General features: G+C 42.2%; 2 protein-coding genes across 3 annotated transcripts; both read left to right on the top strand.

Annotated features, from left to right (window-relative positions):
- The first annotated feature begins 237 nt into the window (after positions 1–237).
- THEM5 (thioesterase superfamily member 5) lies at positions 238–16,982 on the top strand. Its single transcript, XM_072644872.1, has 6 exons — positions 238–1,238; positions 2,591–2,792; positions 5,376–5,514; positions 10,532–10,642; positions 11,355–11,479; positions 14,883–16,982. The coding sequence occupies exons 1-6, from the start codon at positions 1,095–1,097 to the stop codon at positions 14,915–14,917; spliced, it is 756 nt and encodes a 251-aa protein (XP_072500973.1). The 5' UTR covers positions 238–1,094; the 3' UTR covers positions 14,918–16,982.
- A 1,279-nt stretch (positions 16,983–18,261) lies between these two features.
- C2CD4D (C2 calcium dependent domain containing 4D) lies at positions 18,262–21,850 on the top strand. 2 transcript variants are annotated; one of them, XM_072644871.1, is made up of 3 exons: positions 18,262–18,367; positions 18,695–19,073; positions 20,727–21,850. In XM_072644871.1, the coding sequence occupies exon 3, from the start codon at positions 20,737–20,739 to the stop codon at positions 21,589–21,591; it is 855 nt and encodes a 284-aa protein (XP_072500972.1). In that variant the 5' UTR covers positions 18,262–18,367; positions 18,695–19,073; positions 20,727–20,736; the 3' UTR covers positions 21,592–21,850. The 2 variants fall into 2 exon arrangements, with proteins under 2 accessions (XP_072500972.1, XP_072500971.1); XM_072644870.1 differs by having other exon boundaries at positions 20,476–21,850.
- The last annotated feature ends 5,891 nt before the right edge of the window (positions 21,851–27,741 follow it).

Below are 27,741 nucleotides of genomic sequence, written 5' to 3'. Positions count from 1 at the left end.
TTTCAATCTCTATCCACTATTTCTTTCAGGAGAAGTAAGGTATATAAATTGATACATAAATATGAGCTATGTGAATTCCTAGGATTTCTTTTTTTATTTTCTTTTAAATTTATGGAATAAAATAAGCATTTCCATAACAAAATGCAATAAAAAAGATGATTGTACATGAAACTGAAAATCTGCTGTGTATAACTTACTATTCCTTTATATATGTAACAAAATTATCAAGTAAATCTTTTTCTTTTTTTTTCTTCCCTAATCTACACTTATTATGTGCAAAGCTTTGGGTTAAATGCTGGAGATAGAAACCAAAACATAACATGTTCTTGCCCTTAAGGAGCTTGTATCCTACTGGTCAGGAGTTAGCCACTCCAGTATGTACTTGCATAAAGATGTGTGTGTGTGTGTGTGTTTGTACAAATACATATACATATATATACATATATATAAAATGTGTGCATGTATGTATATGTATATACTACTTATATATACTACTAAACTAAATTCTGGAAGAGCCAGAATTTTACTCCAGTTCAGAGCAGTGCAGAAGCCTATGAGAGGCACTCAGGTTGGGAAATTTAGAGGGAAATCAGCCTGGAAAGCAATCCCTGCCCTTCCTAAAAACTGACAGGATGAGTGAAAACTTGAGAAACATAACTGTATCTACATACCTAGGCAACTCCTCCAAGTCCACAGCCTGAATTAACTTCCCCTAGGATGACCCTAGCCTAGAGCCTTCCCAGAACTCTGGGATGTGAGGTTTGGAACAAATTTATCCTCTCTAAGAACTGCTGCATCATTCATGGTTTTTCTCCAAAAGTCACTGGAATGATGTTCTTTCGAGACAGCGCCCAGTGTGTTCCTATTCAATGTATCAAACAAGACTGTGCATGCTTCCCTGATGAAATCCATGCTCTCTGCAGTGGAAACTTTTGTCTTGCTGCTGAAGCTTTTGGCAGGAGTTTTACTTGTCTGGGAGGTGATTACATTAGCAACCTCAGCTGATAAAAACTCCGAGCCCCTTCTCTCCAGAACCTCTTTGCGAAAGTCTTTCAGATTCCAAGCCAGTGGACAAGCACACCTGTCTCAGGAGTATGATGAGTCTCTGGCGCATGCCATGGTTTGGTGCCAGCAGGGGCCTTCTTGGAACTCCTGGACTCAGGTTCCAGACTGTCCTGCACAGACACATTCCCAAGTTAGTTCTCGGAACAAACTTCAGCTCATCCACAGACAAGTTGGTGAGTATGGGGCTCTTTCCTAAACATGAGTAGTTCAGACAAAGTGGGGTAGATACCCTAGAATCCACTCACCTTTGGGCTTCCCTACAAGTTACGATCAAGAGGCAATGTGATATAATTTTAAGAATGTTAGACTAGAAAGTCAGGGGAGTTGGAATTCCAGATATAATATTCGTTAGCTATTTGACTATGGGCAAACCAGTTCTTCTTTCTAAGCCTGTTTACTCATCTGTAAAATAAGGAGTTTGGTCCCCTTCCAGCTCTAAATCTGTGATGTTTAATGAATGGTTGTTGACTGACTGATAGCTCCTTTCAAGGCTCAGCTTAAGAGCTACCTTTCCTGATTCTCCCAGATATTAGTAACCTCAGAACAGAAATCATTCTGTGTAACATGCAAAAATCATTTCCATATACTGTATTGACTTGCCTCTGCTATATACTTGTTACATGTCCTCTGAAGCATAAAAGCTTCTTGGGGGCAGGGATTGTCTCACTTTTATATTTGTATCCCCATCTTAGTGCCGGCACATAGTAGGCATTTGATAAAGATTTCTTTTATATATTTATATATACATATATATATATAAACTTCTTGGTCAATTAAGCCAATGAATAAAAATTGAGCACTTAAGAAGCCTTGAGTTTATTTCAAAGGAAAAATTCTGATTTTTATGTTTTTCATGATCCTTGGTATGGAAAGGTCATGTTGCTGTTACTGACCCCAACTATTATCTGATCAGCAGTGTGAAAAGAACAGACCAATATTTCTCCCTCCGGAACACGTATGTGGTTAGATGTGTACACACTGTTCCAGGCCCCTGACTTTGAATCCATTTTGCAAAAGAAACTTTCATTGCAAAAGAAGTTACTGTACCTTCCAGAAAGAACCACTTAGTGATAAGTGCTCAGCCAGAATTAAACAGAGAGACCTCTCCTGAAGCTAGAATAGCCAGGAAAGTAGAGGTTGAGTGACTTTGTTTCTCCCTGTCCTGACAAAGCTAGATTCTTTTTTCCCCAAGGGCAACTGGGCTCTTGATCCAAGTACTGAACCTAGAGTCACCGGGATGTGCTAGAAAAATAACTACGTGGAGAGGTCCAACTAGTTTCAAACATTGCCTCTACGCTGAAACACTCAGACCCTCAGTTTCCTCAAATGGGTAGAAGGTGACCTTACTAGATCCAAATCAAAGATCCTATAAACTGTATAGATTTCTCAGACTTTTCTGGGAGCAGAGGATAAGTAGTTAAAGAACCTAGAAACTGATTCTTCTAAGTGACCCCAGCTCTAAGGTATCTATCTACCCAGTCTTCTCCCAGGAGATTGTGCTGTTCTGAAACTCAGTTCTTTCTAGGTTTCCAGGTTCTGTTCAAAGAATACAGACCTGAAGGATTATGCCCTTCCCAATGCCAGTTGGAGCCCTGACATGATGCGCTTGTATAAGGAGCTTCTAGAAAAGACAAAGGATGGGGAATGGATCAAAATGCCTTCCTTCAAGAGCAACAGTGACCACATCAAAGGACTAAAGATCCCGGGTCAATCTGAAACCACATCAGGTGAGTCCTGACATCCTCTGTGCCTCCTCCCAGCACACACACACACACACACACACACACACACACACACACACACACACACACACACCTCTCACTGTTCAAGAATAATGCACTACTATTCCCCAGAGCTCTCATACCCTCACCCATTCCCAATTCCCTGCCTCCATTCAGAACTGTACTTAAACCACCTAAGGTCAAGGCTTGTTTTAAAAGCCTCTTGGGGAAAAGAAAAGCAATCTCACTTCCAAGACTGGACAACAGCATGAGGATGACAACGATGATGATAATGATAGTTCACTTATGCAGTACTTTAAAATCCATAAAATACTTTATGTACATGGTCTTGTTTGATCCTCGCAACAAGCTTAGGAATTAGGTGCTATTATTATCCTCATTTTTACAGATGAGGAAACTGAGCCTGGTATAGATAGATGGATTACCCAAGGTCACACCAGAGGCAGGTTTCCAACTCGGATCTTCCTGACTTCTAATCCAGTATACCACCTACCTGATTATGTGATCCAGAGCAAAGCACTAAAACTCTCTAACTTTCAGTTTCCCCCTCTGTAAGATGAGGATACTAACACTTGCCCCACTAGACAAGTCTTGACTTCTCTTCCCCTTTTTCCTGCTCTTTAAAATGAAGGGATTGACATTAAACTGAAAAGCTTTTGCACAACCAAACCCAATGCAACCAAAATTCGGAGGGATGTAGTATATTGGGAAATTTTACAGCTAATCTTGGGGATAAAGGCCTCATTTCTAGAATATATAGAGAACTAAGTCAAATGTACAACAGCACAAGTCATTCCCCAATTGATAAATGGTCAAAGGATATGATCAGGCAGTTTTCAGAGGAAGAAATTAAAGATACCTATAATCATGTGAAAAAATGCTTTAAATCACTTTTGATTAGAGAGATGCAAATAAAAACAGTTCTGAGGTACCACACCTATCAGATTGGCAAACATGACAGAACAGAAAAATGATAAACGTTGGAAAGGATGTGGGAGAGATGGAACACTAATTCATTGTTGGTGGAGCTGTGAGCTCAACCAACCATTCTGGAGGGTGGTTTGGAACTATGCCCAAAGGGTTACAAAAGTGTGCATACCCTTTGACCCAGTAATATCACTTCTAGTACTGTATCCCCAAGAGGTCATAAAAATGGAAAAGGGTCCCACATGTACAAAAATATTTATAGCAGCACTCTTTATAGTGGTCAAAAACTGGAAATCAAGGGAATACCCATCAATTGGGGAATGGCTGAATAAATTATGGTATATGAATGTAATGGAATACTATTGCGCTATAAGAAATGATGAACAAGAAGACTTCAGAGAGGCCTGGAAAGACTTATATGATCTGATGCTGAGTGAAAGGAGCAGAACCAGGAGAACTTTGTGCATAACAGAGACCATAGTGTGCAAGAGTTTGCAACTGACAAATGAGAAAATTCAGGGACATGAGTTTAAACACTTGCCGCAGATCACACAGCTTTCAAGCAGCCAAGTTATTAAATTTAGATTATTAGAATTAGAAGGGGTTTTCCAATCCCCTCAGTTTACGAATAATGAAAGTTAATTATTTTTTAAAAAATAAACAAAGAAAATTTATTTTACAAATAAAGTTTGTGTAATTTTCTCAAGGTCACAAAGTCATATAATGTCAAAGTAGGGACTAGAAACTGAATTTCCTGAGTCCAGCCCAATACACCAACCTATATTTGAACCAAGTTCTTCCTGTCTACAGGTTGGGTATATCCACTAACCAAGGCACTGAGTAGGTCCTCAGTAAATACTTATAGAATATGAGCTGTATTTCATTCATTCCTTCTGAGTTATGTCCCTTTATAAACCTTTTAAGGTCTCTTTCCTTACATGTATTTGATTTGCACCCATCAGACTAAGAGTCCTGGTTGTTAAGCCTCAGTTTCCCCTATCAGACTAGAGGACTCATGAGCAATGACTGTTCCCCATTCTCCAATCAATCTTCTGGGGGTTCTTTCCACCATAAAATGGTAAGAGAAGACCATGGTATAATATTGGCAAGTACATTGGCTTTAGAGTACAAGGACCTGGATTCAATTCTTACTTGCATAATCTTAGGTAAATAACGTCTCCAACTTAGATGATTTCTAAATTCTTTTCCAGCCCTCAATTCTGCAATCCAAGAAGCTTATTAAGATCATAGATGATGTTTCTCTTATCAGCCTGGGATTCCCTACACACATATAGAGCAAAGGCTCTTAAACTTTCTTGTGTCTCATAGCTATCTTTTGCAATTTGACGGAATCTGTGGATCCATTCTCAGAAATATTTTTTTAATTCATAATTGGAAGAAATTTTAAATTTCAGTTAAAAGTTAGTCAAAATAAAGATGTAATTTATTTTCCATACAAGTTCACAGACCCTTGAAATTTCTCCATGGATCCCTTGCGGGGGGAGCGTGGACTCAAAGTTAAGAACCCCTGATGTTGAACATCAATCTACATGATGAATGACTGAATCCCATCCTTCTGCCCCTGTGCTCACAGAAACATCTTTTTCCCCCTGTGTCTGTTCCACATCTCTTCCCTCTCAGATAAAGAAGACTACCGCATTTTTACCAGGTGTATTGAAAATGAAGGACAAGGTTATGAGTATGTCATTTTTTTCCATCCATCCAAGAAGAAGTCAGTCTGTCTGTTCCAGCCAGGCCCCTTCCTGGAAGGCCCTCCAAGGTAAAGAGATGACTAGGAATAAGCAGTCTACACCATCCTCAGTTGTTTTTGAGAACAGGCTGGCTCACTGGAGACAAAAGAGGTACTCCTCAGAGCTATGGGGCCAAGAAGTCAATTGACAATCTTTCAACAAAAATGTATTAATGACCTATTTTGTACAGAGTGTGAGTTTAGAGGCCACAGCTCTTGAGCAATTGGGTGGCAAAATGGTTAGAACAGTGAGCCTAGAATCAGGAAGCCCTGAATCCAAATCCAGCCTCCTATACTTACTAGCTTCATGTCCTAGGGCAAGTCTCCATTTGCCTGAGTTTCCTCAACTGTAAAATAGGGATAATAATAGCATCAACTTCACCAGCATGTTGTGAAGATAGAGTGAGGTAATATTAGTAAAGCACTTAGTATAGTGCCTGGCATATAGTAGGCATTATATAAATGCTGGCCAGCTATGATTATTGTTATTGCCATGGGAAGATGTAAGACATTATCTCATGCTACTGCTTCTCCTTTAGTTAATGCTGCAAACAAATTGGGCTATCCAGGTTTGTCCAGGGCTTTCTCCCCTCGTTTGCCTGGATTCATGCTACACGCATACTATCTGTATGACCCTGGGCATGTCATTTAACCCTGTTTGCCTCCTTTCCTCATCTATAAAATGAGCTGAAGAAGAAAATGGCAAATCACTCCAGCATCTCTGCCAAGAAAACCCCAAAAGGTATCACAGAGTCAGACACTACTAAATGGCAACAACAGGTGTAAGGAATACTTAGACTGCCCTACTCATCCACCCCTCATTCAATTTCCTACCCATTGTTCAAGACCCAACTCATGCTGCTTTCTCCATGGATCCATCCCTGATTCCCCCAATTGAAAATGAATTCCCACCCCCAAACCTCATAGCACTCTATACTACTCTTAGGTACTTCTCATGATCCATTTTATATCACACTTACTTGTGTATACACACTTATTGTGTATCCCTATCCTTTTGTATCCCTTCATAGACTTCATAGATTCTTGAAGATAGAGGCTCAATCTCATTTATCTTTAGATTTTTTTCTAGCCCTTAATCCCTGCACATCCTTGTTGTATAACAATGTCTGTTGGATGGAATCAGCTTGCCTAGTTTCATTCCTCTCTGAAGGCCCTAGACATCGGCCAGAAGAGGGAGGAGGAGGCTAGGCTTCATTCAGCCAACATTCGTCGATTATCTACTATAGGCAAAACATTGTGCTAGGCACTGGAAAGCATACAAGGATAAAGATGGAAATAAATTTGTGACAGGGAATTCCCCAAGGAGGATACCTCAACCAATGCAAATTGGAGACTTATCTGTAACTTACATCATCTTAGAGAGTTGCCAGAGCAATGGTTCCCAAACCCCAGTGATCCAAGGGATTGGTGCTAAATTCTTTAATGACTCTTTAAGGAGTAAATAATTATCCAATTATGTAACAAATATATTTTTTCCTCTGACAAACATGCATGTCCCAAGCATCATAGGTTGAGTTCTTCAACAATTCAAAACCATCATGATCATGTTATCATTGTAATAATTACTATAAGTCCTTAATGAATAAATCTCAAGAATAATACGAATAGTAGGTGAAATAGGTGAAATTCTCTGGGCATGCATAAAACATTTTGTTATCGTCTTACGGGGCAGCTAGGTGACACAGTGGATACAGTGCTAGGCTTGGAAAAAGGAAGATTCATGTGACTGAGTTCAATTCTGTGACCCTGGGCAAGTCACTTAACCCTACTGGCCTGAGTTTCCTCATTTCAAATAAGCTGGAGAAGGAAATGGCAAACCATTCCAGTATCTTTGCCATGAAAACCCCAAATGGGGTCACAAAGTGCTAGTCAGGACTAAAACAGCTTACCAGCATAACAGCAAAAAAAAAAAAAAAAAAAAGGATTCAAAAAACAACAAAAAAAGTTGGGGAACACTGGCCTGGGGCGCAGGATTTCAATGATTTCTTTATGCAGGATCACACAGCCAGCAAGGGTCAGAACCCAAGTCTGCCTGCTCTCTAGATGCTATACCAGGCTGCCTCTTGATACAACAATAATATTAATAGTTGCCTTTTTTACCACTCCCCCTACCTCCTCCTACCTTCAGTGAAGAGGGTGGGATGAGAAAACAGAGACTCTGACTTTGACTGAACCAGTGTTGGACATTCTGACTTCTATCAGCTTTCCAGAGAATCGAGGTCTTTCTTGGAATCAATCCAGTCAACCTTATCTCTGGGTCTGCTGGGACTTTTACTTTTCACTTCTCCTTCACTTCTAAACCCTTATTCAAGATACTGAGCCTTCCCACCTTTCCAGGTCCTAAATCCACTAAATCTCCTAGATCTCCTCTCAGAGATCTGCTCCAATGGATCCCTAATGACCTTTCAACTTCCCTTCTCCTTCTTTGACCCAGGAAACTGGATGATAGATATCCAGGTCTAGCATTGTATCTCCTTTCATTCGGCCTCCTAAGTTCACATACTCAAGACCGTATGAGTTCCTTTCTAGAATCAATGGAAATGGAAAAATGTATATATATTCATGTGTGCATACACATTTATATATGTATATATTCATGCATTTTATACATTATTCGTGTTCATTTATTTTCTTGTATATGCATTATTTACGTTTATTTACATATTTGCCCTATATATTATATGTGCTTTATTTCTTTATGTATTTATTCTACGTGTCACACATTATATATTTATTTTGTATGTTCCATACATATCATTTATTTATACATTTGCTCACATTTGCATATCTACTCAATATATTGCATGCCATTATTTATATGTTATTTGAATTTTGATATTTCTATATTACATACCTTATTTATTTATCTATTTATGCTTGCATACTTATTTTATATATCATATATGCATTATTTAGTTTATGTTTATATTGTGTCACCCATGAATTATTTATTTATATTTTATTTTGTATATTATTTATTATACCTATATATTTATTCTATGTATTGTATGTACATTATTAGATACTACTTATTTTCTACATATACAATATATATTATGTGTAGATTTTCATTTTATGTATCTATACATTATTTATTTATATGTTATATACACACTATTTAATGAGAGAGAGAGAGCGACTGATAAAGAAGACACTAGCGTAAGTTCACCAGAAAAGTAACCCACCCTGGCCTCTCTGGAACCTCTTTCGAAACAGGAGAAACATGATGACAGGCTGGTGCTCTACCCACATTTCTGTCTAATCACTGTCAACTAAACTGCTCCTCCCCTTCCCAGCCCCACAGCCACAGTCAAAATAAGAACTTATAAGTGGGGGAAAGTCTTTAAAATCAAAGATTTTTATTAGTTATGGGCCAGGCCCTGGATTAGGAAGTAGGAATAAAATGGCCCTACATCACACAGTCCTTTCCTCAATGCCTTCCCACCTTTCCAGTGTCTTACTCCTCACTCCTCTCCACCTAGACTCCCACCCAATGACACCAGTCTTCTTGCTGATACTTCATCTCCCTATCCCAGGCATATTCACCAGCTGTCCGCTATGCCTGCAATGCTCGCCCTCCTCATCTGCACCTCCTGGCTTCCCTGGCTCTTTCAATTGCCAACTAAAATCTACCTTCTTCAGGAGGCTTTTCCCATTTGCCCCTTAATTCTAGTGGCCTTCATTCTGTTATTTCCAGTTAACACTTTTCTTGTTTTATTCTTTCTTGTGCTTTCCCCACTTTGTTCTCCTTTTTCTTTCTCAACGTGACTAACGTAGAAATATATTTAACATGTTTGTACGTGCATAACCTATATCAGATTGCCTGCTGTCTTAGGGAGGTGAGTGTGAAGGAAGGGAGGGAGAAAAACTTGGAACTCAACATCTTATAGAAATGAATGTTGAAAACTATCTTTACATGTAATTGGGAAAAAATAAAATGCAATTAAGTGCAAAAGGAAGAAAGAAAGACAGGCTTAACCTGATTGTGGAGGGGATTAAATGAGAGAAGTCCCAAATTTACATTTATCCTCTCTTCTAGGGAATAGGGAGACAGTAAAGTTGTTTGACTCTGTGCTCCACTCCGTACAATGTCTGTTCCAAACCTTCTTTTGTCTCTTTAAGCTATGTACACCAGCCCTTTACCCTTGCCTCCCAACAAAGGATCTCATGCTTCATTAAAAAAAAGAGAGAGAGAAAGAGAGAGAGACCCTTCATTACCTCTTCTCCCCAGTACTATACTTTAAATCCCTTCAATCATCCATTTCCTCATCCCCTCCCCCTCCAAACCCCCTACACATGCACATACACACACACACACACACACACACACACACACACACACACACACACACACACACACACACACACACACACCTGTTCTCTCCTCTGGCTCTTTTCCTTGCTAAGGTTAACGTCCTTGATCTCATCCCCTTCCTTCTTCCTCCAGGAGTTTGCGTTTTTAATCACCCCCTCTCTCTTTCTTAATTTTCACTTTCTCCTCATCCACTGGTTCTTTCCCTAATGTAATAAAAACTTGTTGATTGATCATTTAAAAACACTCCCAGATAATTCTCATGCTGAAAAAAAAAAAACTTTCTTAATCCTATTCTGTTTGCAGAATAGAAATAAGAGCTTCATATTATATATTAAAAAGATATTCTCACATGAAGAAATTCAAAAATCATAGAGTCAGCATAATAGAAATAGAAATATTTGTACATCTTTCATCACGTGGCACCTCTCCCATTTCTCCATGATTTTAAAGAAAAATTGATGAAAATCCATCAGTCACCTCTATCAATTTTTCCCATATCCTGGGATGTGGTTTTACTGGGCCTGATGATTTGAATTCACTGAAGTCAGAAAGGTGCTATCAACATCGCCTCACTTGGATTTCAACTCTCAGTTAACCAGTTTTGTTCTGGTCAAGGCAGATGGTAGAGACTGGAAAGGTAGGTTCAGGAGGAAGTTATGGAGAGGAGATTTGACTGTAACTTCAACTCATCTTCTCCCCACCCCTCCTCAGAATTACCCACGGTGGAGCTTTGGTTGCCTTGATGGATGAGACATTTTCTAAAACTGCCTACTTGGCAGGTTATGGGTTGTTCACTCTAAACCTCAACATCAAATTTAAAAAGTAAGTACCAACCCCCAGGTCAGGAGGGAGAGGGTGTTGTGCTCTGTCCATCTGTTTTTCCATCTTCAGCTTGATAATGGGGTTGGGAGGGTTGGGGGAGGCATATAGTAGAATATATAGTATACAATGTATAGTAGAAAGATCATGAGATTTAGCTCTGCTATATGACATTCATACGACCTTGGGAAAGTCACCTAACATCTCAGAGGACTCTAATATCTTCAGCTAAAATATGAGGGGGTTGGACATGAAGATCTTAAAGGTTCATTCCAGTTCCAAATCCTATGATCCATTTTAAGTCTGGCATTGACTTGACCTTGGACAAATCACTCTCCTGGGTCTTAGATCCTGAAACCGTGAAATAAGGATAACAATACATATATGACTACCCAGTAAGGGAAGGACTTTGTCAAATACTATGACAATTTGAGTTATTGGAGAAAAGTGAGGAGTGATCATTTGTTCCCTCAAAAGCCAGAAATGGCCAGGAACTGAGGTGGGTAAAATTGGGTAGGAGAAGATCACTTCAGGGGAGATCTTGCAGGCCAATTGGAAGCATCAAGGGGAAAGACAGAAAGGCCCTTACTGACCTCAAAAGAGCTCTGTCCTAAGAAATTAAGTCCTTGACTCCAAAATGCCACATCTAAGACCTGGGGAACTTGGGACAGGAGGCCTTAGAAGGGTAGATACTGACCTTTACCTCCATTCCCAGAGTAATCCCTATAGGCTCTGTGGTCGTGCTGAACGTGGAAGTAGAAAAGATAGAGGACCAGAAGATTTTCCTGTCCTGCATCGCCCAGAGCCCTGACCAGCAGGTGCTCTTTGCCAAGGGTTCAGGTAAAAAGAATATGGGCATGCCATTCTGGATACCAGCCCAGTCTCCTTTCCTTCCTATTTCTCACCTCCCTCCTCTTTGGGAACTGAGCTAAAGTGAGTAAGGGGTCTAGAGAGCCTGCAAATGGTGCCCTATATGGAGGTTGGAACCAGGCAAGGGCACTAAAACAGAAAGCCTTTCTGGGGTCTTTCCAGCAGGATCCATCAAGGGCAGGGGGCTATATGAAGAAAAGCGCTCTTATTATAGGAAAAATGAAAGGGGAGCTACTGTGGGACACTGATAGGGAGGAGGCCATGGGGTAGGTACAGTGGGCAGACTGCTAGACTGAGAATTAGAAGACACCCTGAGTGTGATTCTGGTCTCTGCCACACCACCCAAGTGACCATTAGCAAATCATTTAACAGTTCTAGTCCTTAATGTCAAATAAAGCTCCTCAGATGTTACCTTATGATCCTAAGTAAGGAACTGGGAAGACAATGGGGCAGGCATTCCTCAGGTCAACATTATCCTTAACTGCTTACCTCACATACCTGACAGTCAGCTGACAAATCTTGTCATTTCTCCCTCTACAACATCTCTCCCATCTGACCCCTTCTCACCACTCACAGAGTCACCTCCAAAGTTCAGTCTCTCAGATCATCTCTTGTCTAGATTATCACAACAGCCTTTTCCCTACTTCAAGTTTCTTCTCATTCCAGTCCATCCTTCACTCTGTTGCCAAAGCAATTTTCTTTGAGTGCAGATCTAACCATGTCATTCCCCCACTCAGTAGCCTCCTTTGGCTCCCTATTGTTTCTAAGATTTTGCCTCTGTTTAGCTTTTAAAGTGCTTCACAACCTGGCCTCAACTTATATCTTTCAAGCCTCATTGTGCATTACTATCCCTCCTGAATTCTATGAACCAGCCAAGCTGACCCTATCTCTGCTCTTCCTCTACATCTACCAGCCTCATTGGAATATGTACTCTCTTCTCACTTCTGTCTCAAAGCATCTCTTTCTTAAAGACAAGCACTACCTTCTACATGAAACCTTTTCTGATCCACTCCTTCCCAACTGTTAGCACCCTTCCTCTCTAATTCCCTTGTATTCAGTAAATTGGGAGTAGCAGCCTGATCTCCAAATCAGGAAGACTGGGACTCAAGATCCATCTTTGATGTGTGCTGGCTATATGACCTCAGACAAGTTACCTGAACTCTGAGTGCCCCCAAGAAACCCCCTCAAATGAAATTTCACAGTAGTTGCCTATATGCATTAGTTGAAGGTAGATGAAATCACAAAACTAGACCAAAAAAAATTATCTACTGCAAATAACTCAAGATGTATTTTCATCTGGTTTTAGAATGCCTTGTGTCTTTGTTTAGTCTATATCCTGCCAAGCTGTGAACTATTAATCAGTACGCATTTAGTAAGCACCTACTACATGGCAACCGATGGTTCCACGTATGAATGGTGTGGTGGTGACTGATGGAACACCTGTGTTTTCTTGGTGTTAATTATTAGTCCAAAATTAGCACAGGCAGCAGAGAATTGATCCATACTTTGTTACATCTCAGCTTCAGAGGTTGCATTGAGTGCACAATCATCTGCAAACAGAAAATCATGCACCAACACTCCTTCCACTTTGGTCTTGGCTTGTACTTTTCAAATTGAAGAACTTACCATCAGTATGGAAATTGGCCTTGGTGCTGTGTTCATCCTCGTTGTAAGCATTTGACAACATAGCTAAAAACATCATGCTAAAAAGCATGGGAGCAAGCACATAGCTCTGTTTCACCCCATTAGTGACTGGGAAGGCACAAGAACATTGTCCATTATCCAAAACCCCAGCAAACATGCCATCATGAAACTGACATACAATATTGATGAACTTCTCCAGGCAACCAAATTTTGACATAATTTTCTATAAGCCCTCACAACTAACTAAAGGTCTTGGTCAGATCTACAAACATTGTGTACAGTTCTGTTCTGCTCCTGGCATTTCTCCTGGAGTTGTCAGGCAGCAAACCCAATATCAGCTGTTCCTTGGCCCTTTCTGAAGCCACACTGGCTCTCAGGTACATGACTATCTTCCAGGTGAGAGATCAGCCTATTAAGGCACAGGACTGCTCAATATGGTGTGCCCACATCAGAAAGGGTGCTATATTCTTTGAGCAAAGCAGAATTGAGCACAAAATAAATAATAGGATTTGTAAATTTGGGATATGCACCTCAAATATTCACAGGACTATCTGTGCCCAACCTGTGGTAGAGCATTCTGAGCTCGTATTGGTTTGATCAGCCACAGTCAGACACACTGAAACTTCACTTTATCATGGTGATGTCATTTTGGTCATCTTCAAAGACAAAGGACAACAATCAACCATGTGCCAAGCACTACTATAATGACTAGGGGCTTAAAGACAAGACTGAAAACAACCCTGACCTCTCTCAGATTGCTTATATTCTTTTTTAGCAAAGAAACCTGTTTATCCAAACTGTAGCAAAACAGAAATTAGAAAAAGCATACACAGAAGAATATATACCAGTTAATACAGAGTACAGGAACTCTCCCATTGGGAGTGAGATAGCTCAGTTCAGCCAAGAGAGTCCCAGATTAAGGAGTTTTTATTCTAAAAGGTGAGAACAGGGACCTCAGAGTCCAAACACGTTACTTTACAGAGGTGAGAAAATGAAGTGATTTATCTACAGGCACAAAATGAGGCAGAGACAGAGACAGATCCAGAGCTGAGTTCTTTCCTCGTCTCCACCTCCTGGTTTTTCTGGCTTCCATCAAGTGCCCTCTAGGGAAGCTTTGCCCCCATCCTTCCTAATTCTAATGCCTTCCTTGTGCCAATTATCTCCCCTTTATTCTGTGTGTAGCTTGTTTGAATGTAGTTGTCCTATGGTGTCTCTGCCCCCTCCCAAGTAGGACAGTGATCTCCTCAAGAGTAGGAATTCTCTTTTATCTCTCTTTGTATCAGCACAGTGCCAGGTGCATAGTAGGTGCTTAGTAAATACTTATTGACTGATTCACGGTCCAGGTCTTTTACCAACCAAAGAAAACATATTTTCTTTCCAAGGTAGGCTGCTCTTAAAATGAGTTTTCATTCCTTGACCTCAACCTGATAAGTCCCTTCTAGCTGTGACATTCAATGAGTTTCTGACTGAGGACAGAACACACAGATGGATGTAGTTGAGGGCTGGGGAGGGATTCAGTGATGATTATATTGATGGTGACAATGATGATGCTATTGGGGGGGGGGAAGAAGCGGGGTGGGGGGGTGGGGAACGAAATCTGGTGCAGATTTAGAAATCCAGTCTACAATCAGAATTTGTACATGGACCTTGGAAACAATAAACAGACTGTATTGAAAATGAAATACAGAGCCCAGTCCAGCACTGACTTGCTCTCTTCTCTCTCTTTCAGGAGTTTTCCTTCAGTTGGAATTGGAAGAGGAATAATGGGAGCCAGTGCTAAGATGTCCCTATCTGCTACCGGCCCACTACTCAACTGAGGATACTGATCTACCTTGCAAGAGGGAGAGGGATGGGGAGGAGTGGAGGGAGAGAGATGAGAGATGAGGGAGGGAGGGAGGGAGAGAGAGGGGGAGAAAGAAAATAAATTCCCACAACTCCATCTATCAGTCCAGTTATAGAATCATGACCCATAGGCCTCTCTGTATCTGGGAATCAGAACTATTGATCTGAGCTTCTGGCCTGCTCAGCCCTCCATACCTTTTGGACTAGCTGGATGAGAGTCCCACACTGAAACTTAGTTACTTCAAGCTGGGGTTCTCTTCACAAACACAGACACACACATACACACACGTTCAGGCACAAACTCCTCCTGCTTTTTCCTCTAATTCCTTCTGGTTTTGTGACCCTGTCACTACACCCAGGGGAGCTGACCTTTCATGGAATAATTTGCATTCCATGTCCCCTAGAATCTTTCTGGCTTAACCAGATGGCACCGATATGGCCATACCCAACTAACCTCTATGTAACACAGTCAACTTTCAACTGAACAAGTACAAATTATACAAGCTGTTTGATCCTCATTCAGTTTTCAGTCCTGGGTTGCTGGTGTACATTCACAGGGATTTTAAAAGCTCCCAGGTATGGTCCAGCCAGTCAATCAATGAGCATTTATTACCATGTGTCAGCCAATGTGTCAAGCTCTGGGGACTACAAAGGCAAAGACACAGTCCCTGCCCTCAAGGAGCTCATATTTGAATGAGGGAGATGACTTGTAAACATACAAGTTATATACAATGAAAATAGAAGGTAACCTAATATGAGGAAGGTAGCCAGAAAAGGGTTCTTGGGGATTTTGCTGATCCTTACATTTTGCAGATTGGGAAACTGAGATATAAGACACAGATAGTTGCAGGGCCTGGACCAAAACCTGGGTTTCTTGACTCCTCAATTCCGTCTCCCCCCATTGTAGTACCCAATGTTATCTCCCTCAGAAAACACAAACTCACTATTACATCAGGCTGGCCAAAGGTTAACAATGGGCAGGCCGTGAATCTCAGTGCACCTGTCCCATCCAAGGGTCAACAGTAATAAACTGAATAAATAAACATACTTGATCAACCATCAAAAGCACTTGGCCATCGAATGACAAAAATCATTTGTACAGTAACCATCCGTATAGGATGATAATACAGTCTCTGGTGTCTGTAGTGACTAACCAACCACACTAAGGCATTTGGCTCACTTGCAGTAACTCACTCCATTGCCAAATGGAATTTGTGAGTTACTCACAGTATAGCTCTTTGACACCAAAGACCTTCCTATTAAAGTAGATTATCCTGTCACATCATAGAATGTCAAAACTGAAAAAGACCCTAGTCCAGTTCCTTCATTTTCAAGATGAGAAATTTGAAGCCACAACTGAAGTCATAAGGTCACATAACTAGTCCATGTGTAATCTTGACTGGTATCTTGATAATGTTTAATATAAAATTTTGTAATAATTTCTTTGTTCTCTCTGAAGCAAACTCAGAGAATGCCTCTTCCTATGTCAGCAAAAGCCAGCCAAGGCTGACTCTACATTCCTTAGGAGACCTTTAACCTAAGACACTATCTTGAATAATGGGACTTTCCTTTATATCTTATTATCTATAGACACATACTATGTTATGGCATATTAATGGTAAAGAAAATATAGACATCTTAGGTCGTAATTTCTATTGAACATTGTTTACCCTTTCCTATGTCAGTTATCTGTTTAGGGCAGGAAGCCTGCCTCTTACTAGTGGTGGGATTTGCTTCCTTATCACCAAGACATATGTTTACCCAGCCTGGAGTCCCAAGGCCCAACTGACATTGCTTTGTTAATTGTCCTGTCTTACTGAATTTATGGTTTGCTTAATTAGGAGAGTTTCTTTCTCACGGCAAAATGTATATAAGCCAGAAAATTTCTGCACTGGGTAGCCAGAACATTTCTGGCTCCAAAATGCATTATGTTACCGTTTTCTTTAATAGGGAATTGATTAATTAATTAATTAAATCATAAAATGTATGCATTTAGCCTGTTGCCTTTTCTTTAACCAAGTTTTCAGGTCAATAATCTACACATTATCACTGTTGGAGTTTGTCTACAAAACTTAAGTGATACACTCAAGCTAGTCAACCACCCCAGACTGTTTCTCTCTGGATGCTCACTTCTCTCTGCTGATTCTTTGGTCCTACTGGTCAGACACAAGGAAGGATTTGCAGATGCCCACTAACCCAGGCTATGCTCAGAATCACAACAGAAAGTAAGCAAACGAGAAAATGAGGTTCCTGGTAGAGTGGAACCTTTGATGAGAGACTTCACACAATGACCCAGGACAGATCTCCTAGCAGGCTCCCTGGATTCCAAGGAAATGCCCCCAGGACCAAGAGGTACCATAGAAGGGCCTCTGGATGATATAAAGACACTCAGCCCCTCCTTTCCTTTGACTTCCTTCCTTTTCATCTATCCTACCCCGCCCCCACATCCTGAGCTATGGATGAGGAGTGTCCTCTCGACTTTAGATACATTCACCTTCTTTTTCCTTCTCTGGATACCTACATCCAGTATTCTGGGGCTGCCAAAAAAAAAAGGTTCAGAAGCAGCCAAGATCAAGGGTGCCTGGGCCCTTCTGAGTTCTTCCTACTCCTTGAAGCTGAGGGCCCTGACTTCCTAATATCCCCCCAGCTCTTTCCTCCTTCTCACATTTGAGAGACACTGGCCTGTGAATTGGAGCCCAGAAAGGAATGAGAAATTTCACCAATTCCCTTGATTATTTAAAGAGAGGGGGCTGTGCTCCCCCTTCACCACAAGGCATTGCTGCAAGTAATTGGACAAGATGACCAAAAAGCCCTCTCTGATACTGTTTGATTGGTACTGTTTGCCTGGGCAAGTGTTTTATTAGAGGACCCTTGCAAAAAGGGGCCTGAGTGTGGACTTTTAGGATGGACTTAAGGGCTAGATTTTACCAAGGCTGAGGATAGGCCTAGGTTATCTATGTAATCAATGTAGTTGTAGCCTCACCAGGGCTTAGGCACAGTGATTGCAAGAGATGGAGAGTTGAGAGCTCCTGGTACCCATTCCCACTCCTAAGCCTGAGAGTTAGCAGTGAATCTTCCACAGCAGGTGGAGATGGAGGGTAAACCCCTGTCCTCCTTCTCCCTAAGAGTTTTCTGAGAGAGGAGGGTTAGCTCCCAGACCCTGCCTGGAGGAAGACATTAAAGAGGCGGGGCTGATGGTCACAGAGATGGAGTTACAGTGTTTATTCAGGAAAATAGGTCAGACTTCGCGGCGGCAGCCCCCGCTGGCTCCTCCCAGAAAACCGGAGCTACAAGAATGAATAGGGGAGAGAATTTGCACCTCTCCTCTTTCCCCTACTCTCCAGGGCCCATGAGCAATACAGCAAGCAACAGGTGAGCTTAGCAACTCCAGGGCACCCTCAGAGACACTTGGCTCCCTGAGACAAACTGACAGTAACCACCAGAGGTCAATGGGGGGAGCCAATAAACAATGGCCAGAGTCAGGATAGGTGTGGGGTACCCTGGGGATAAGGGTAAAATGACCCTGGGGAATACATAAGGTGTTCAGCCTCAGGAAAGAGATCCAGGAGACCTGGAAATGGGGGTGAGGGGATTATTCAATATAGCTGAAAGAGGACCAGACGCTCCCTGAGTAACCATATCTGGGGGGTTGGGGAAAAATTAATGAATGCTTCCTTTGTGCTTGGCTTTCCTTAACAGGTTCCCACTGGCTGGTGGGAAAGGAAGTGAGAAAGGGAGGGAATGGGGAAGAAGGACAGACACTGCCCTTGGACCAACACACCCTATAGGTTCCAGATGCATCAGGACTTTGTGAGAGGATCTGGAATAAGAGGAGCTCTATTTCCCAGGAAGCCCCTCCTGTCCCACCACCTTCAAATCACCTTAGGTCATTAAAGGAATTCAGAAGACAAGTTCAAGCCTGACCAGGAGGAGATTCAGCAGAATAGATCTGTGGACCTTGGAGAGCTGCAGGTGTGGCAGAGATTGGGACTGAGGGCTAGGGCTGACATTGATTCCTCCCTGGGAAGACAGGGCCAACCAGCGATGGGGTTACCAGTGGAGACAGAGGAAAGCTGAGGTATGATCAGACCAAATCAAAGTAGGGTCCGTGAGACCTCTGAGTAGGAGGGGGTGTGGAGGAGATGCAGGGAAAGGGGTGGGTATGTCTGATGATGGCTAGGCCTGTAGGTGTTTATGTGCATCCAGGTGTGTGAGTGTGTCTGGCCCTGGACTGGCGTTTGCCTTTGTCCTTATGCTAATAATTTCTCTAAAGTCATATAGCTCAGGAAATATGTTTGTGTGTATACATTTGACCCTTCCACCCAGTGTTTGTAGATTTAGAGCTTAGAAGCTACTGAGTTCAATTTCACAGATGAGGAAACTGATGTGGAGAAAGGTTATATGAGTTGCCTAGTCACAGAGCCAGTAAGTGTCTGGGTGAGAAATTGAAGTTGAGTCTTCTTAACTCCAAGGCCAGACTTCTATCCACTATGCTACCTGGCTGCCTATAACCCAATTATCCTGACATGTTGCATTTCTCTATGGAAAGGACATTTCTGTCTGATATGTGCTTATATCCTTATCTGTATATGTGTGCATAAGTCTGTTGCTGGCTGTGTGAATGAATATTTGTCAGTGCTTTTGTATCTATTGTGTGTATACACACACATATATATGTGTGTATATATATGTATATACGTACACACAGATGTGTGTATGTATGTGTATGTGTATATCTATATGTCTATATGTGTCCATATTAATTGAATTCAGTTTCAGAAGTATTTATTAAGAATCTATTTTGCAGCTAGGTGGCACTATAGTGCACAGAGCGCTGGGCCCAGAGTCAGCAAAACTCCTCCTCCTGAGTTCAAACGCGGTCTCAGACACTTACTAGCTGTGTGACCCTGGGCAAGTCACTTCATGCTGTTTGCCTCGGTTTCCTCCTCTGTAAAATGAGTCAGAGAAGGAAATCGCAAACCCCTCCAGAATCTTTGTCAAGAAAGCCCCAAATGGGGTCATGGAGAATCAGCCATGACTGAAAAACAAAACAAGTGGTTCAGATACTGTCCTAGGCACTGGATCAAAATGACAGACCCTGCCCCCAAGGAGTTTCCCTTCTTCTAGTCCCTGTACACAAGTATAATTGTGTGTCTGCCTGCCCAAGCTTCCATATATCCACAAGCCCACATCCATGGCTATGGGTGCCTGTGTTGGTCTGTACTCTTCTGTCTGTGGTGTTGGTATGCACACCTGTGTAGATGTGTAAACATCCATTTCCACGAATCTAAATGTCTAGGCACTAGCTAGTGGTCTCCCTTGTTCTTTGGTCTATCACTTTCTGTTCAGAAGGTAGCCAGAGCCTGAGGATGGAAAAAGGGAGAGGGGAGGGAGGGGAAGGAGGCACCTCAGCCCCAGCCGGAATGATCAGCGTTAGGACAGCAGCACCCACCTCCTGATTCTATTTTTCTCCCTTCTAGCCCAGCACCTTCAGCCAGAGACTGTGGATTGGACTCTCCCATCTTCTTCTCTCACTCCCCTAACTCTGTGCCTTCCTTCCCCCAATGTGGCTTTTGGAGAAAGCTGGCTGCAAGGGAGAGAGGGTAGAGTCTGGGACACCGTGGAGGCCCCACATCTTATTCCCCAGGAAAAAACCCACTGGGACTTCCCCTTCTGCTTGCCCCAATGTCCTAACCCCAGACCGAATACCCCAATTTTTTATTCCCCCCAGGCTCTCAGACATGGGGGGCCCTGAAACTGGAACAGAAAGAGAAACAGGCTGGACTAGGGGGCAAGAACTCCAAGGAGCCTGTTCCCTACCCCATCTGGCTGGACGGGAAGGCTGGGCCTTTCTTCTGGAGAGTCCCCACACCCGTCGGCGAGAGTCCCTTTTCCACACCGCCCCAGTGATCTCTGCTTCAGAGGAGCCCCCACCCAAATCCAGACTATACCTCTCGTCCCCGGACCTGCGCCTCTGCTTGGCCCTGGAGAGTGATTTGGCCTCCTCACCTGACTCTTCACCTTTCAACTCACCCCAACCGGGCCCTGCCCGACCCCACCTAGGCCCACCCAAACTACATCTCTCCAGACCTGGCTTCCTATCCCCTAAGGAAGAGAGCTCAGCTGATGCCAGTCCCCATGCCACCCACCACTTAGGTCCCCCAACACCACCCCTCTTTCACCTGGATTTTCTGTGCTGTCAGCTACAGGTGACTAAAGAGAGCGTAGTGAGCCTGGGACCCCGGGGTGGGCAGCTAAGATTATCAGCTGGGTACCAAGTGGACTTGGGTCAGCTACGGCTTCGACTCATCAGTGCTGAAGGGCTGCCCAGGGGCCGAGTAGGACCCAAGGGAAGCAGCAGCTGCTGCATCCTATTTCGGCTGAGGCCAGGGAGTTGGCCACAGGGACAGAGCAGGGTGGTAAAGAGTAGTTCCAACCCCATCTTCAATGAAGACTTCGTGTTTGAGGGACTTAAGCCCTCGGACCTGGCCACCCACAGTCTGAAGGCCAAGGTGCTGGACAAGGGAACTGGCCTGCGGAGGGATGTGCTGCTGGGAGAATGTGAGGCTTCGCTTGTCAGCCTCCTCCCTCACTAGGAGCTAGGTGTGGGATGAGGACCTGTGCCCATGTTCGGACAAGATCATGGGAAATAGGTCCTCTTTGGGGGGGTCTCAAGAGTACAGGGATCTCCCTGGTACTTCCCTTCCTCTCCATCCTCATGACTTTACCAGATAGATGTTGGTCTTTCCCCAGATCTGCCTCAAAGGTGTTCTCCATCTGCCCTTAATCCATCCATCTTTTCATTAGTCATGAAATCTATTTATTTTTGTTAATAAAATGTTGGCTAAACCCTCAGTCAAGCTCCCTCTGACTTTCTTGGTGTTTGACCCCCCCCTACCTCTGCTGAGGCTCGGTTGTCTCATTCTATAAAATGTCTGTAAAATAATTGCAACTGTAAATTGTCTGTAAAATAGAAATAATAATAGCATCTCCCTCGCAGAGTTGTTGGGGGGGGGGGGGATCAGATGCTTGTAAACCTTGAGGAGCTACTTTTATTTTATTTTATTATGGGATCAAGGGAAGAAGAACTGGCTTTGGCAGCATCGAAGGAAGAGAGAATGGGGAACGATGCTGATAGTATTACAAATTAGGGAGAAAAGGCAGCTGGTAAGAGATATCAGTTTTCTGGATAAAGGAAAATGCAAGGTTTTCTGAAATCAGGGGAAAGGGGGGTAAAGGTGGCTTAAAGAGAGAAGAGGAGGTTTAGAACAGGTTGTAGAAGGGATGTGACACAGGATCAGTCAACAGTGAAGTCCAATTAAGATGACATAACATAAATAAGTCACAGTCCCCAGGCAGCACCATTGTGCTGTGTGCATTCAACCACATAGGAGTAGGAACAGAAAGAAAGATGATAGGAAATGAAGTAAAAGGTGGGGGGGGCGGAGGTTAGGATTTGGAATGTAATGAGCTGCAAAAAGCAGGAGGTTCAGGGTGGAAGATAATATAAACCACCTCTCAATCTCTGGTCTTAGAAAGTTGAGCAGGTTAATCCAGCATCAAGATTTCAAATGCAAGAAAATGAGGCCAGAACAAGGCTACCTTGGGTAGGGTGGATCAACTAAAGATTTCAGTAAGGGAAGGGGTGAGACAAAGGGAGAAACAATGATTAGAGACCCTGCTTGGAGGAGTTTCAGATCTCTGGATGGGAAGGTGGAGGTAGTGAGCTAGTGTGGTTGAATGGGTCAGTCGCTGGCTTGGACTGAATCGGAATGAAGGCTCAAATCATAGTTTAGAAGGTTGCTGAACTAGGAAACCAGGTTGTTTGAAAGGATAGCAACATGTATATGGATGTTCCTTAGGTTATGGTAGAAAGGAAAGCTGTGAGCCAGGTATATTTGAGAAAAAACTGTGGCCAGGATCTGGACTTCAGTTCAATCATTTTTCAGTCATGTCTGATTTGGTGATCCCATTTGGGATTTTCCTGGCAAAGATACTGGAGGGGCTTGCTATTTGCTTCTCCAGCTCATTTGACAGATGAGAAAAGTGAGGCAGCAAATAAGGTATAAGTGACTTGCCCGGCATCACATAGCTAGTAAGTGTCTGAGGCCAGATTTGAACTCAGTAAGATGAGGTCTTCCTGACTCCGGGGTCCAGCACTCTATCCACTGTACCACCAAACTGCCAGTCTAGAAAGGGCGATACTTATTAGGAATGAATCTCAAAGGATGAAAGGTTCTTCCATAATGGTGGTAGGGGGATGGTTTGACATTGGATTTAGGGTCAGAGGACCTGGGTTCAAATCCCTTCTCATCATTTACTACCTAAATGGCACTAGGCAAATCACTTTACTTCCCTGGGTCTCAGTGTCTTCATCTGTAAAATGGGGACCTCTAAGGTTCCTTTCACTTCCCAGTCTATGATCCCCAGTAGAAAAGCTTCTTCCCCAACCTAGCACAGTGTCTTGCACAAAGTAGGGAATTAATACCTGTTTGAACTGAATTAAACAAAAACTGTCATCCTAATACACACTGCCATTTCCAAACCTACCCCACCCCTTCTTGATCTGTCTCACTGATCTAACCTGTCCCAAAGGACAAAGCCTAAGCAGAGCTTTCTCTTTGGATTACAGAGGCAGAGAGATATAAAAGACTGGGCCTAGCCCACAACTGAAGTGTTTTGTTGCTAAATGAATGAGATAAAAGCCCCCAGGCAAGAGGGTCTGTCTTGCTTGGAAAGGCACAGAAAAAAAAATGTAGGTCAGACTGTATTTACCTCCTACCTGGATCATCTCTTGACGTCAGCTCTGACCTTCTTACTCCTTTTTTCCCGGAGCTTGTTCCTTTTTGGCTCTGTCTTCCAAGAGGAGGGTAGGAGAGAAGACGGCAGAGTGCCAACAACTACGTTAATGCCAATACAGGGCCCGAGTTCTTCCCCTTCCGCCCTCCCCTCTTCTGCTCTTGGGTCCTCTAAGTCTCCTACTCATCTTTCTTTCCCACCCCATCCCCATCCCTACCTACACTCCCACCATTTCCTCACTCCATTCCCTAAGAAATAGACACCACTTTTGTCTCTGCTACCCTAGTTGTGGGGCAGCTAGGTGGTACAGTGTATAAAGGCACCAAGCCTGGATCCAGCTTCAGACACTTACTAGCTGTGTGACCCTGTGCAAGTTATTTAACCCCTACTCACCTCAGTTCTTCATCTGTAAAATGGGGACACACTGGAGAAAGAAATGGCAAACCACTCCAATATCTTTTCCGAGAGTCCAATACTAAACAACCCCTAGTTGTACTCCAGTTATCCACCAGGGGGCAACATTGGCCAATGAATCAGGTATGCCTCCCTGGCCAATATAAGTACTTTCTTTGCTTTACCTTGTCTTAAATTTATACACAAACAGAAAGTCACTACACAATCACAAAATCTGAGCTGGAAGGGATATAAGAGATCATCCAGTGCAACCTAAACAAGATAACGGATCTCTCCTTTCCCTTTGTTGAGGTCTCTGTTAGGAAGAAGACTCCTATGGATTCTTCAGACCCTCCATGAAGCTTGGAGTAATAGAAAAATGTAGATTCACAAGACATGGGTTTAAGTAGAGGCCCACCATTTAGGGAAGGACTAAACAACTTGTGGCCCATGAATAGTACTATGCTGTATGAAACAATACATATTATAAATATAGAGAAGCATAGAAAGACTTACATGAACAAATTCAGAGTGAAGTAAGCAGATCCAAGAAAAAAGATACACAATGAGCATGGAAATGGAAATGAAAAGAATGACCACAAAACAACTGAAGATGAATATTATAAAATTACATAGTGCAAGCATGACTCCAAAGAGGAGATATGATAAGGTATCGATCTGTTCCTTTACAGAGATAAGGGGAGGTCCACCAGTGTAGAACATTGTATATATTATCAGATTTTTTTTAATGTATGGATCAGTTTTACTAAATTCTTCCCTTTTTCTTCCTCTTATCTTTTTTTAAATTTTTGTTATATAGGATAATGCTCTGGGAGGCAGGAAAGAAAAGATATGGGATGGGGTAGGAGGAGAACTAGATGATGTAAAAACAAAATATATCAATTTTTAAGAAAAAATTTTAAAGATGTGGGTTTAAATCCTGGTTCTTCTACTTAGTTCCTGTGACCTTAAAAAAGTCATTTTATTTCTCATCTGTAAAATAAGGAATTGAACTAAATAACTACCCTCAATAACTACCTTCCAGTTCTAAATCTATGACCCTAGGCTTCTGCATTTTTTTCAAGTAAGATTCAAAAACATTTTTTAAGCACCTTTCATGTGAAGAGAAAAATGGTAGACACTAAGGAAAGAAACAAACTTTAAGACAGGCATTTTCTTACCCTCATGGCCTTACTGCCCAGTAGGGGTATGACAACATAAAGAACTATGTAAAATATTTATTGTTTGAGTCATTTTTCAGTCATTCAGTCCAACTCTTGGTGACCTCATTTAGAGACAGTGTATCATAATAAACAGAGCTTTGGACTCAGAGTCAGGAGGACCTGAACATTTGGATCTGTGTCACTATGGGCAGATGACGCTTACTAGCTATGTGACTCTAGGCAAGTCACTTCATTCTGTTCGCCTCAGTTTCCTCATCTGTCAAATGAGTTCAAAAAGGAAAAGACAAACCACTCCAGTATCTCTGTCCAAAAAACCCCAAATGGGGTCATGAAGAATCGGACACAACTGAACGACGGTAAAGCACTTTATAAATGCTTTTTCATTCGTTCATCCTTACTTACTCTTTCCCAATTGCTTTTCCAAACAAAAAGAGGTCTGGAAAAGAAGAGTAATTGGAGACAATGGACTGAGATGGCCTGAGCCAGAACAGGAGAGATGGAAATTAAACTGGAGGGGGAGGGGGAGTTTTCAGAAATCAAGCCTGAAAGTCAGGAACTCTTCTTGCTGACAAGTTGTGGCTCATATGGTCTGTTTCCCAGACCTGAAGAACTCAAGGCAAGAAATGCATGTAGTACTAGCCTCATAAAATGACAAACTCTCAAAAAAGGCAAAGACCAGAAACAGTGTGGTCAGGTGAAGCCAGTTTTCTAAGGGGGAAAAAAGAGGCCAAGACCACAGAGATCGTGCTGAGCCTTGATTTTTGTCAAGCCCAAAGGCAAGGCCTAAGAGGAGGCCCGACATGAAGCAACTGAAGCATTTTTAACTGATGGGAGAGAGAAAGAGCCAAATAAACCAGCTCCAAGCTTCCTCTTCTAAATTTTCATGAGAACAAAATGTTGACGCTCTAATATTTATATTCCTTAGTCCCATATTTGCCATTTTAGAACGGCAAAGGCTAGAGTAAACCAAGCCTTTGTGAAGATTTTTCCCACATAGGAAAAGTCAATTAGTGCCTGAAGATGGGGCTCAGGTATTGTAACTTTAATCATATTTAAATGTGTTTTCTAAGGAATCTTAGCTCAACATCTTGTCATTCAGAAAGCCCAAAGAAAGACTTCTGTGGATCCTTGACCATTAGACCAATTTTAAGATGCTTTACTGACAGTTTATATTCCCAGGCAAACTAAGGGTGGGGAATAGGGATACAAAATAATAAAGATGGGATAGCTTGTAGTGTAATCCTAATATATAGGGCAACGGTATTGGGACTTAGTAAATCAGTAGTGAATTAATTCATTACCTTCAGGGGCGGCCCTGTTTCAAAGTATTATCTTAATGAAGTGGCTCCTTCCCAAACATATTTTGGGTCTGGTAATCCTCTGAGGCAGAAGATCTTACAATCCCTAGTGATTAAAGACATGGCCTGTTAATTGAGAACTGCTGATGTTAATTATGTGCTAAGGGCTAAAGTGAATGACAGCTATTAAAAAATATAATAACTCATAATAGGAAAACTTATATGGAGGTCACTCATTCTGGGCAGTTATGGGATAGTGTTGAATTCTGAGTCATGAAGATTTGTATTCAAATCCTGCCTCAGACATGTAATAGCTGTGTGACCTTAGGAAAGTCATTTCCCCTCTGCCTGCCTCAGTTTCCTCCCCTATAAAAATGGGGATAATAATGGGACCTACCTGTCAGGTTGCTATGAAGATTGAATAAGATAATATGAGAAGCACTTTGCAAACCTTAAAGTGCTATATAAATACTAGCTATTATAATTATGGTGTTTATATATTTTATATAGGGGCAGCTAGGTGGTACACTGGATAGAGTGCTGGGCCTGGAATCAAGAGGGCCTGTGTTCAAATCTGGCCTCAGACACCATAATAATAATAACCAGTATTTATAAAGTACTTTAAGGTGCTGTCCACTGTGCTCCAGCCTCTCTATCCACTACATCACCTAGCTGACCCCTTAGAAAGTGCTTACTATATGCCAAGCACCCTACTAAGAACTGGGGATGCAGATGGAAAAAATGAGATAGTCCTTGCTCTCAAGAAACTTACACTCTAGTTGGGGGACATCACACAAAAAGTCTCAGCTGCAGGGTGGACGGAAAGACTCAGAATTTCTAAGAGTATGATAGAGGGGAAGATGGTACAGCCTGGATGACCTTAGATTATATCAGTAGGTCAGATGGCAGTACTTGGCATCAGCAAGGCACAGAAACAGTCAATAATAACGAGTGGAGGACCTGAAGAGGCCATGGCAGGGTCAATCAATGTCAAAGTCTGGTGGGACTACATTTCAACAGCAAGAAAAAGTTGATGACTCCCACCTCTTCTAAGTGCTCTGAAAAGTCATGG

The sequence above is a fragment of the Notamacropus eugenii genome, chromosome 2, assembly GCF_028372415.1.
Source record: "Notamacropus eugenii isolate mMacEug1 chromosome 2, mMacEug1.pri_v2, whole genome shotgun sequence".
In the NCBI taxonomy this organism is placed as follows: Eukaryota; Metazoa; Chordata; class Mammalia; order Diprotodontia; family Macropodidae; genus Notamacropus; species Notamacropus eugenii.
Note: the sequence above shows the minus strand (reverse complement) of the source record. Positions and strands in the feature narration are given on the sequence as shown.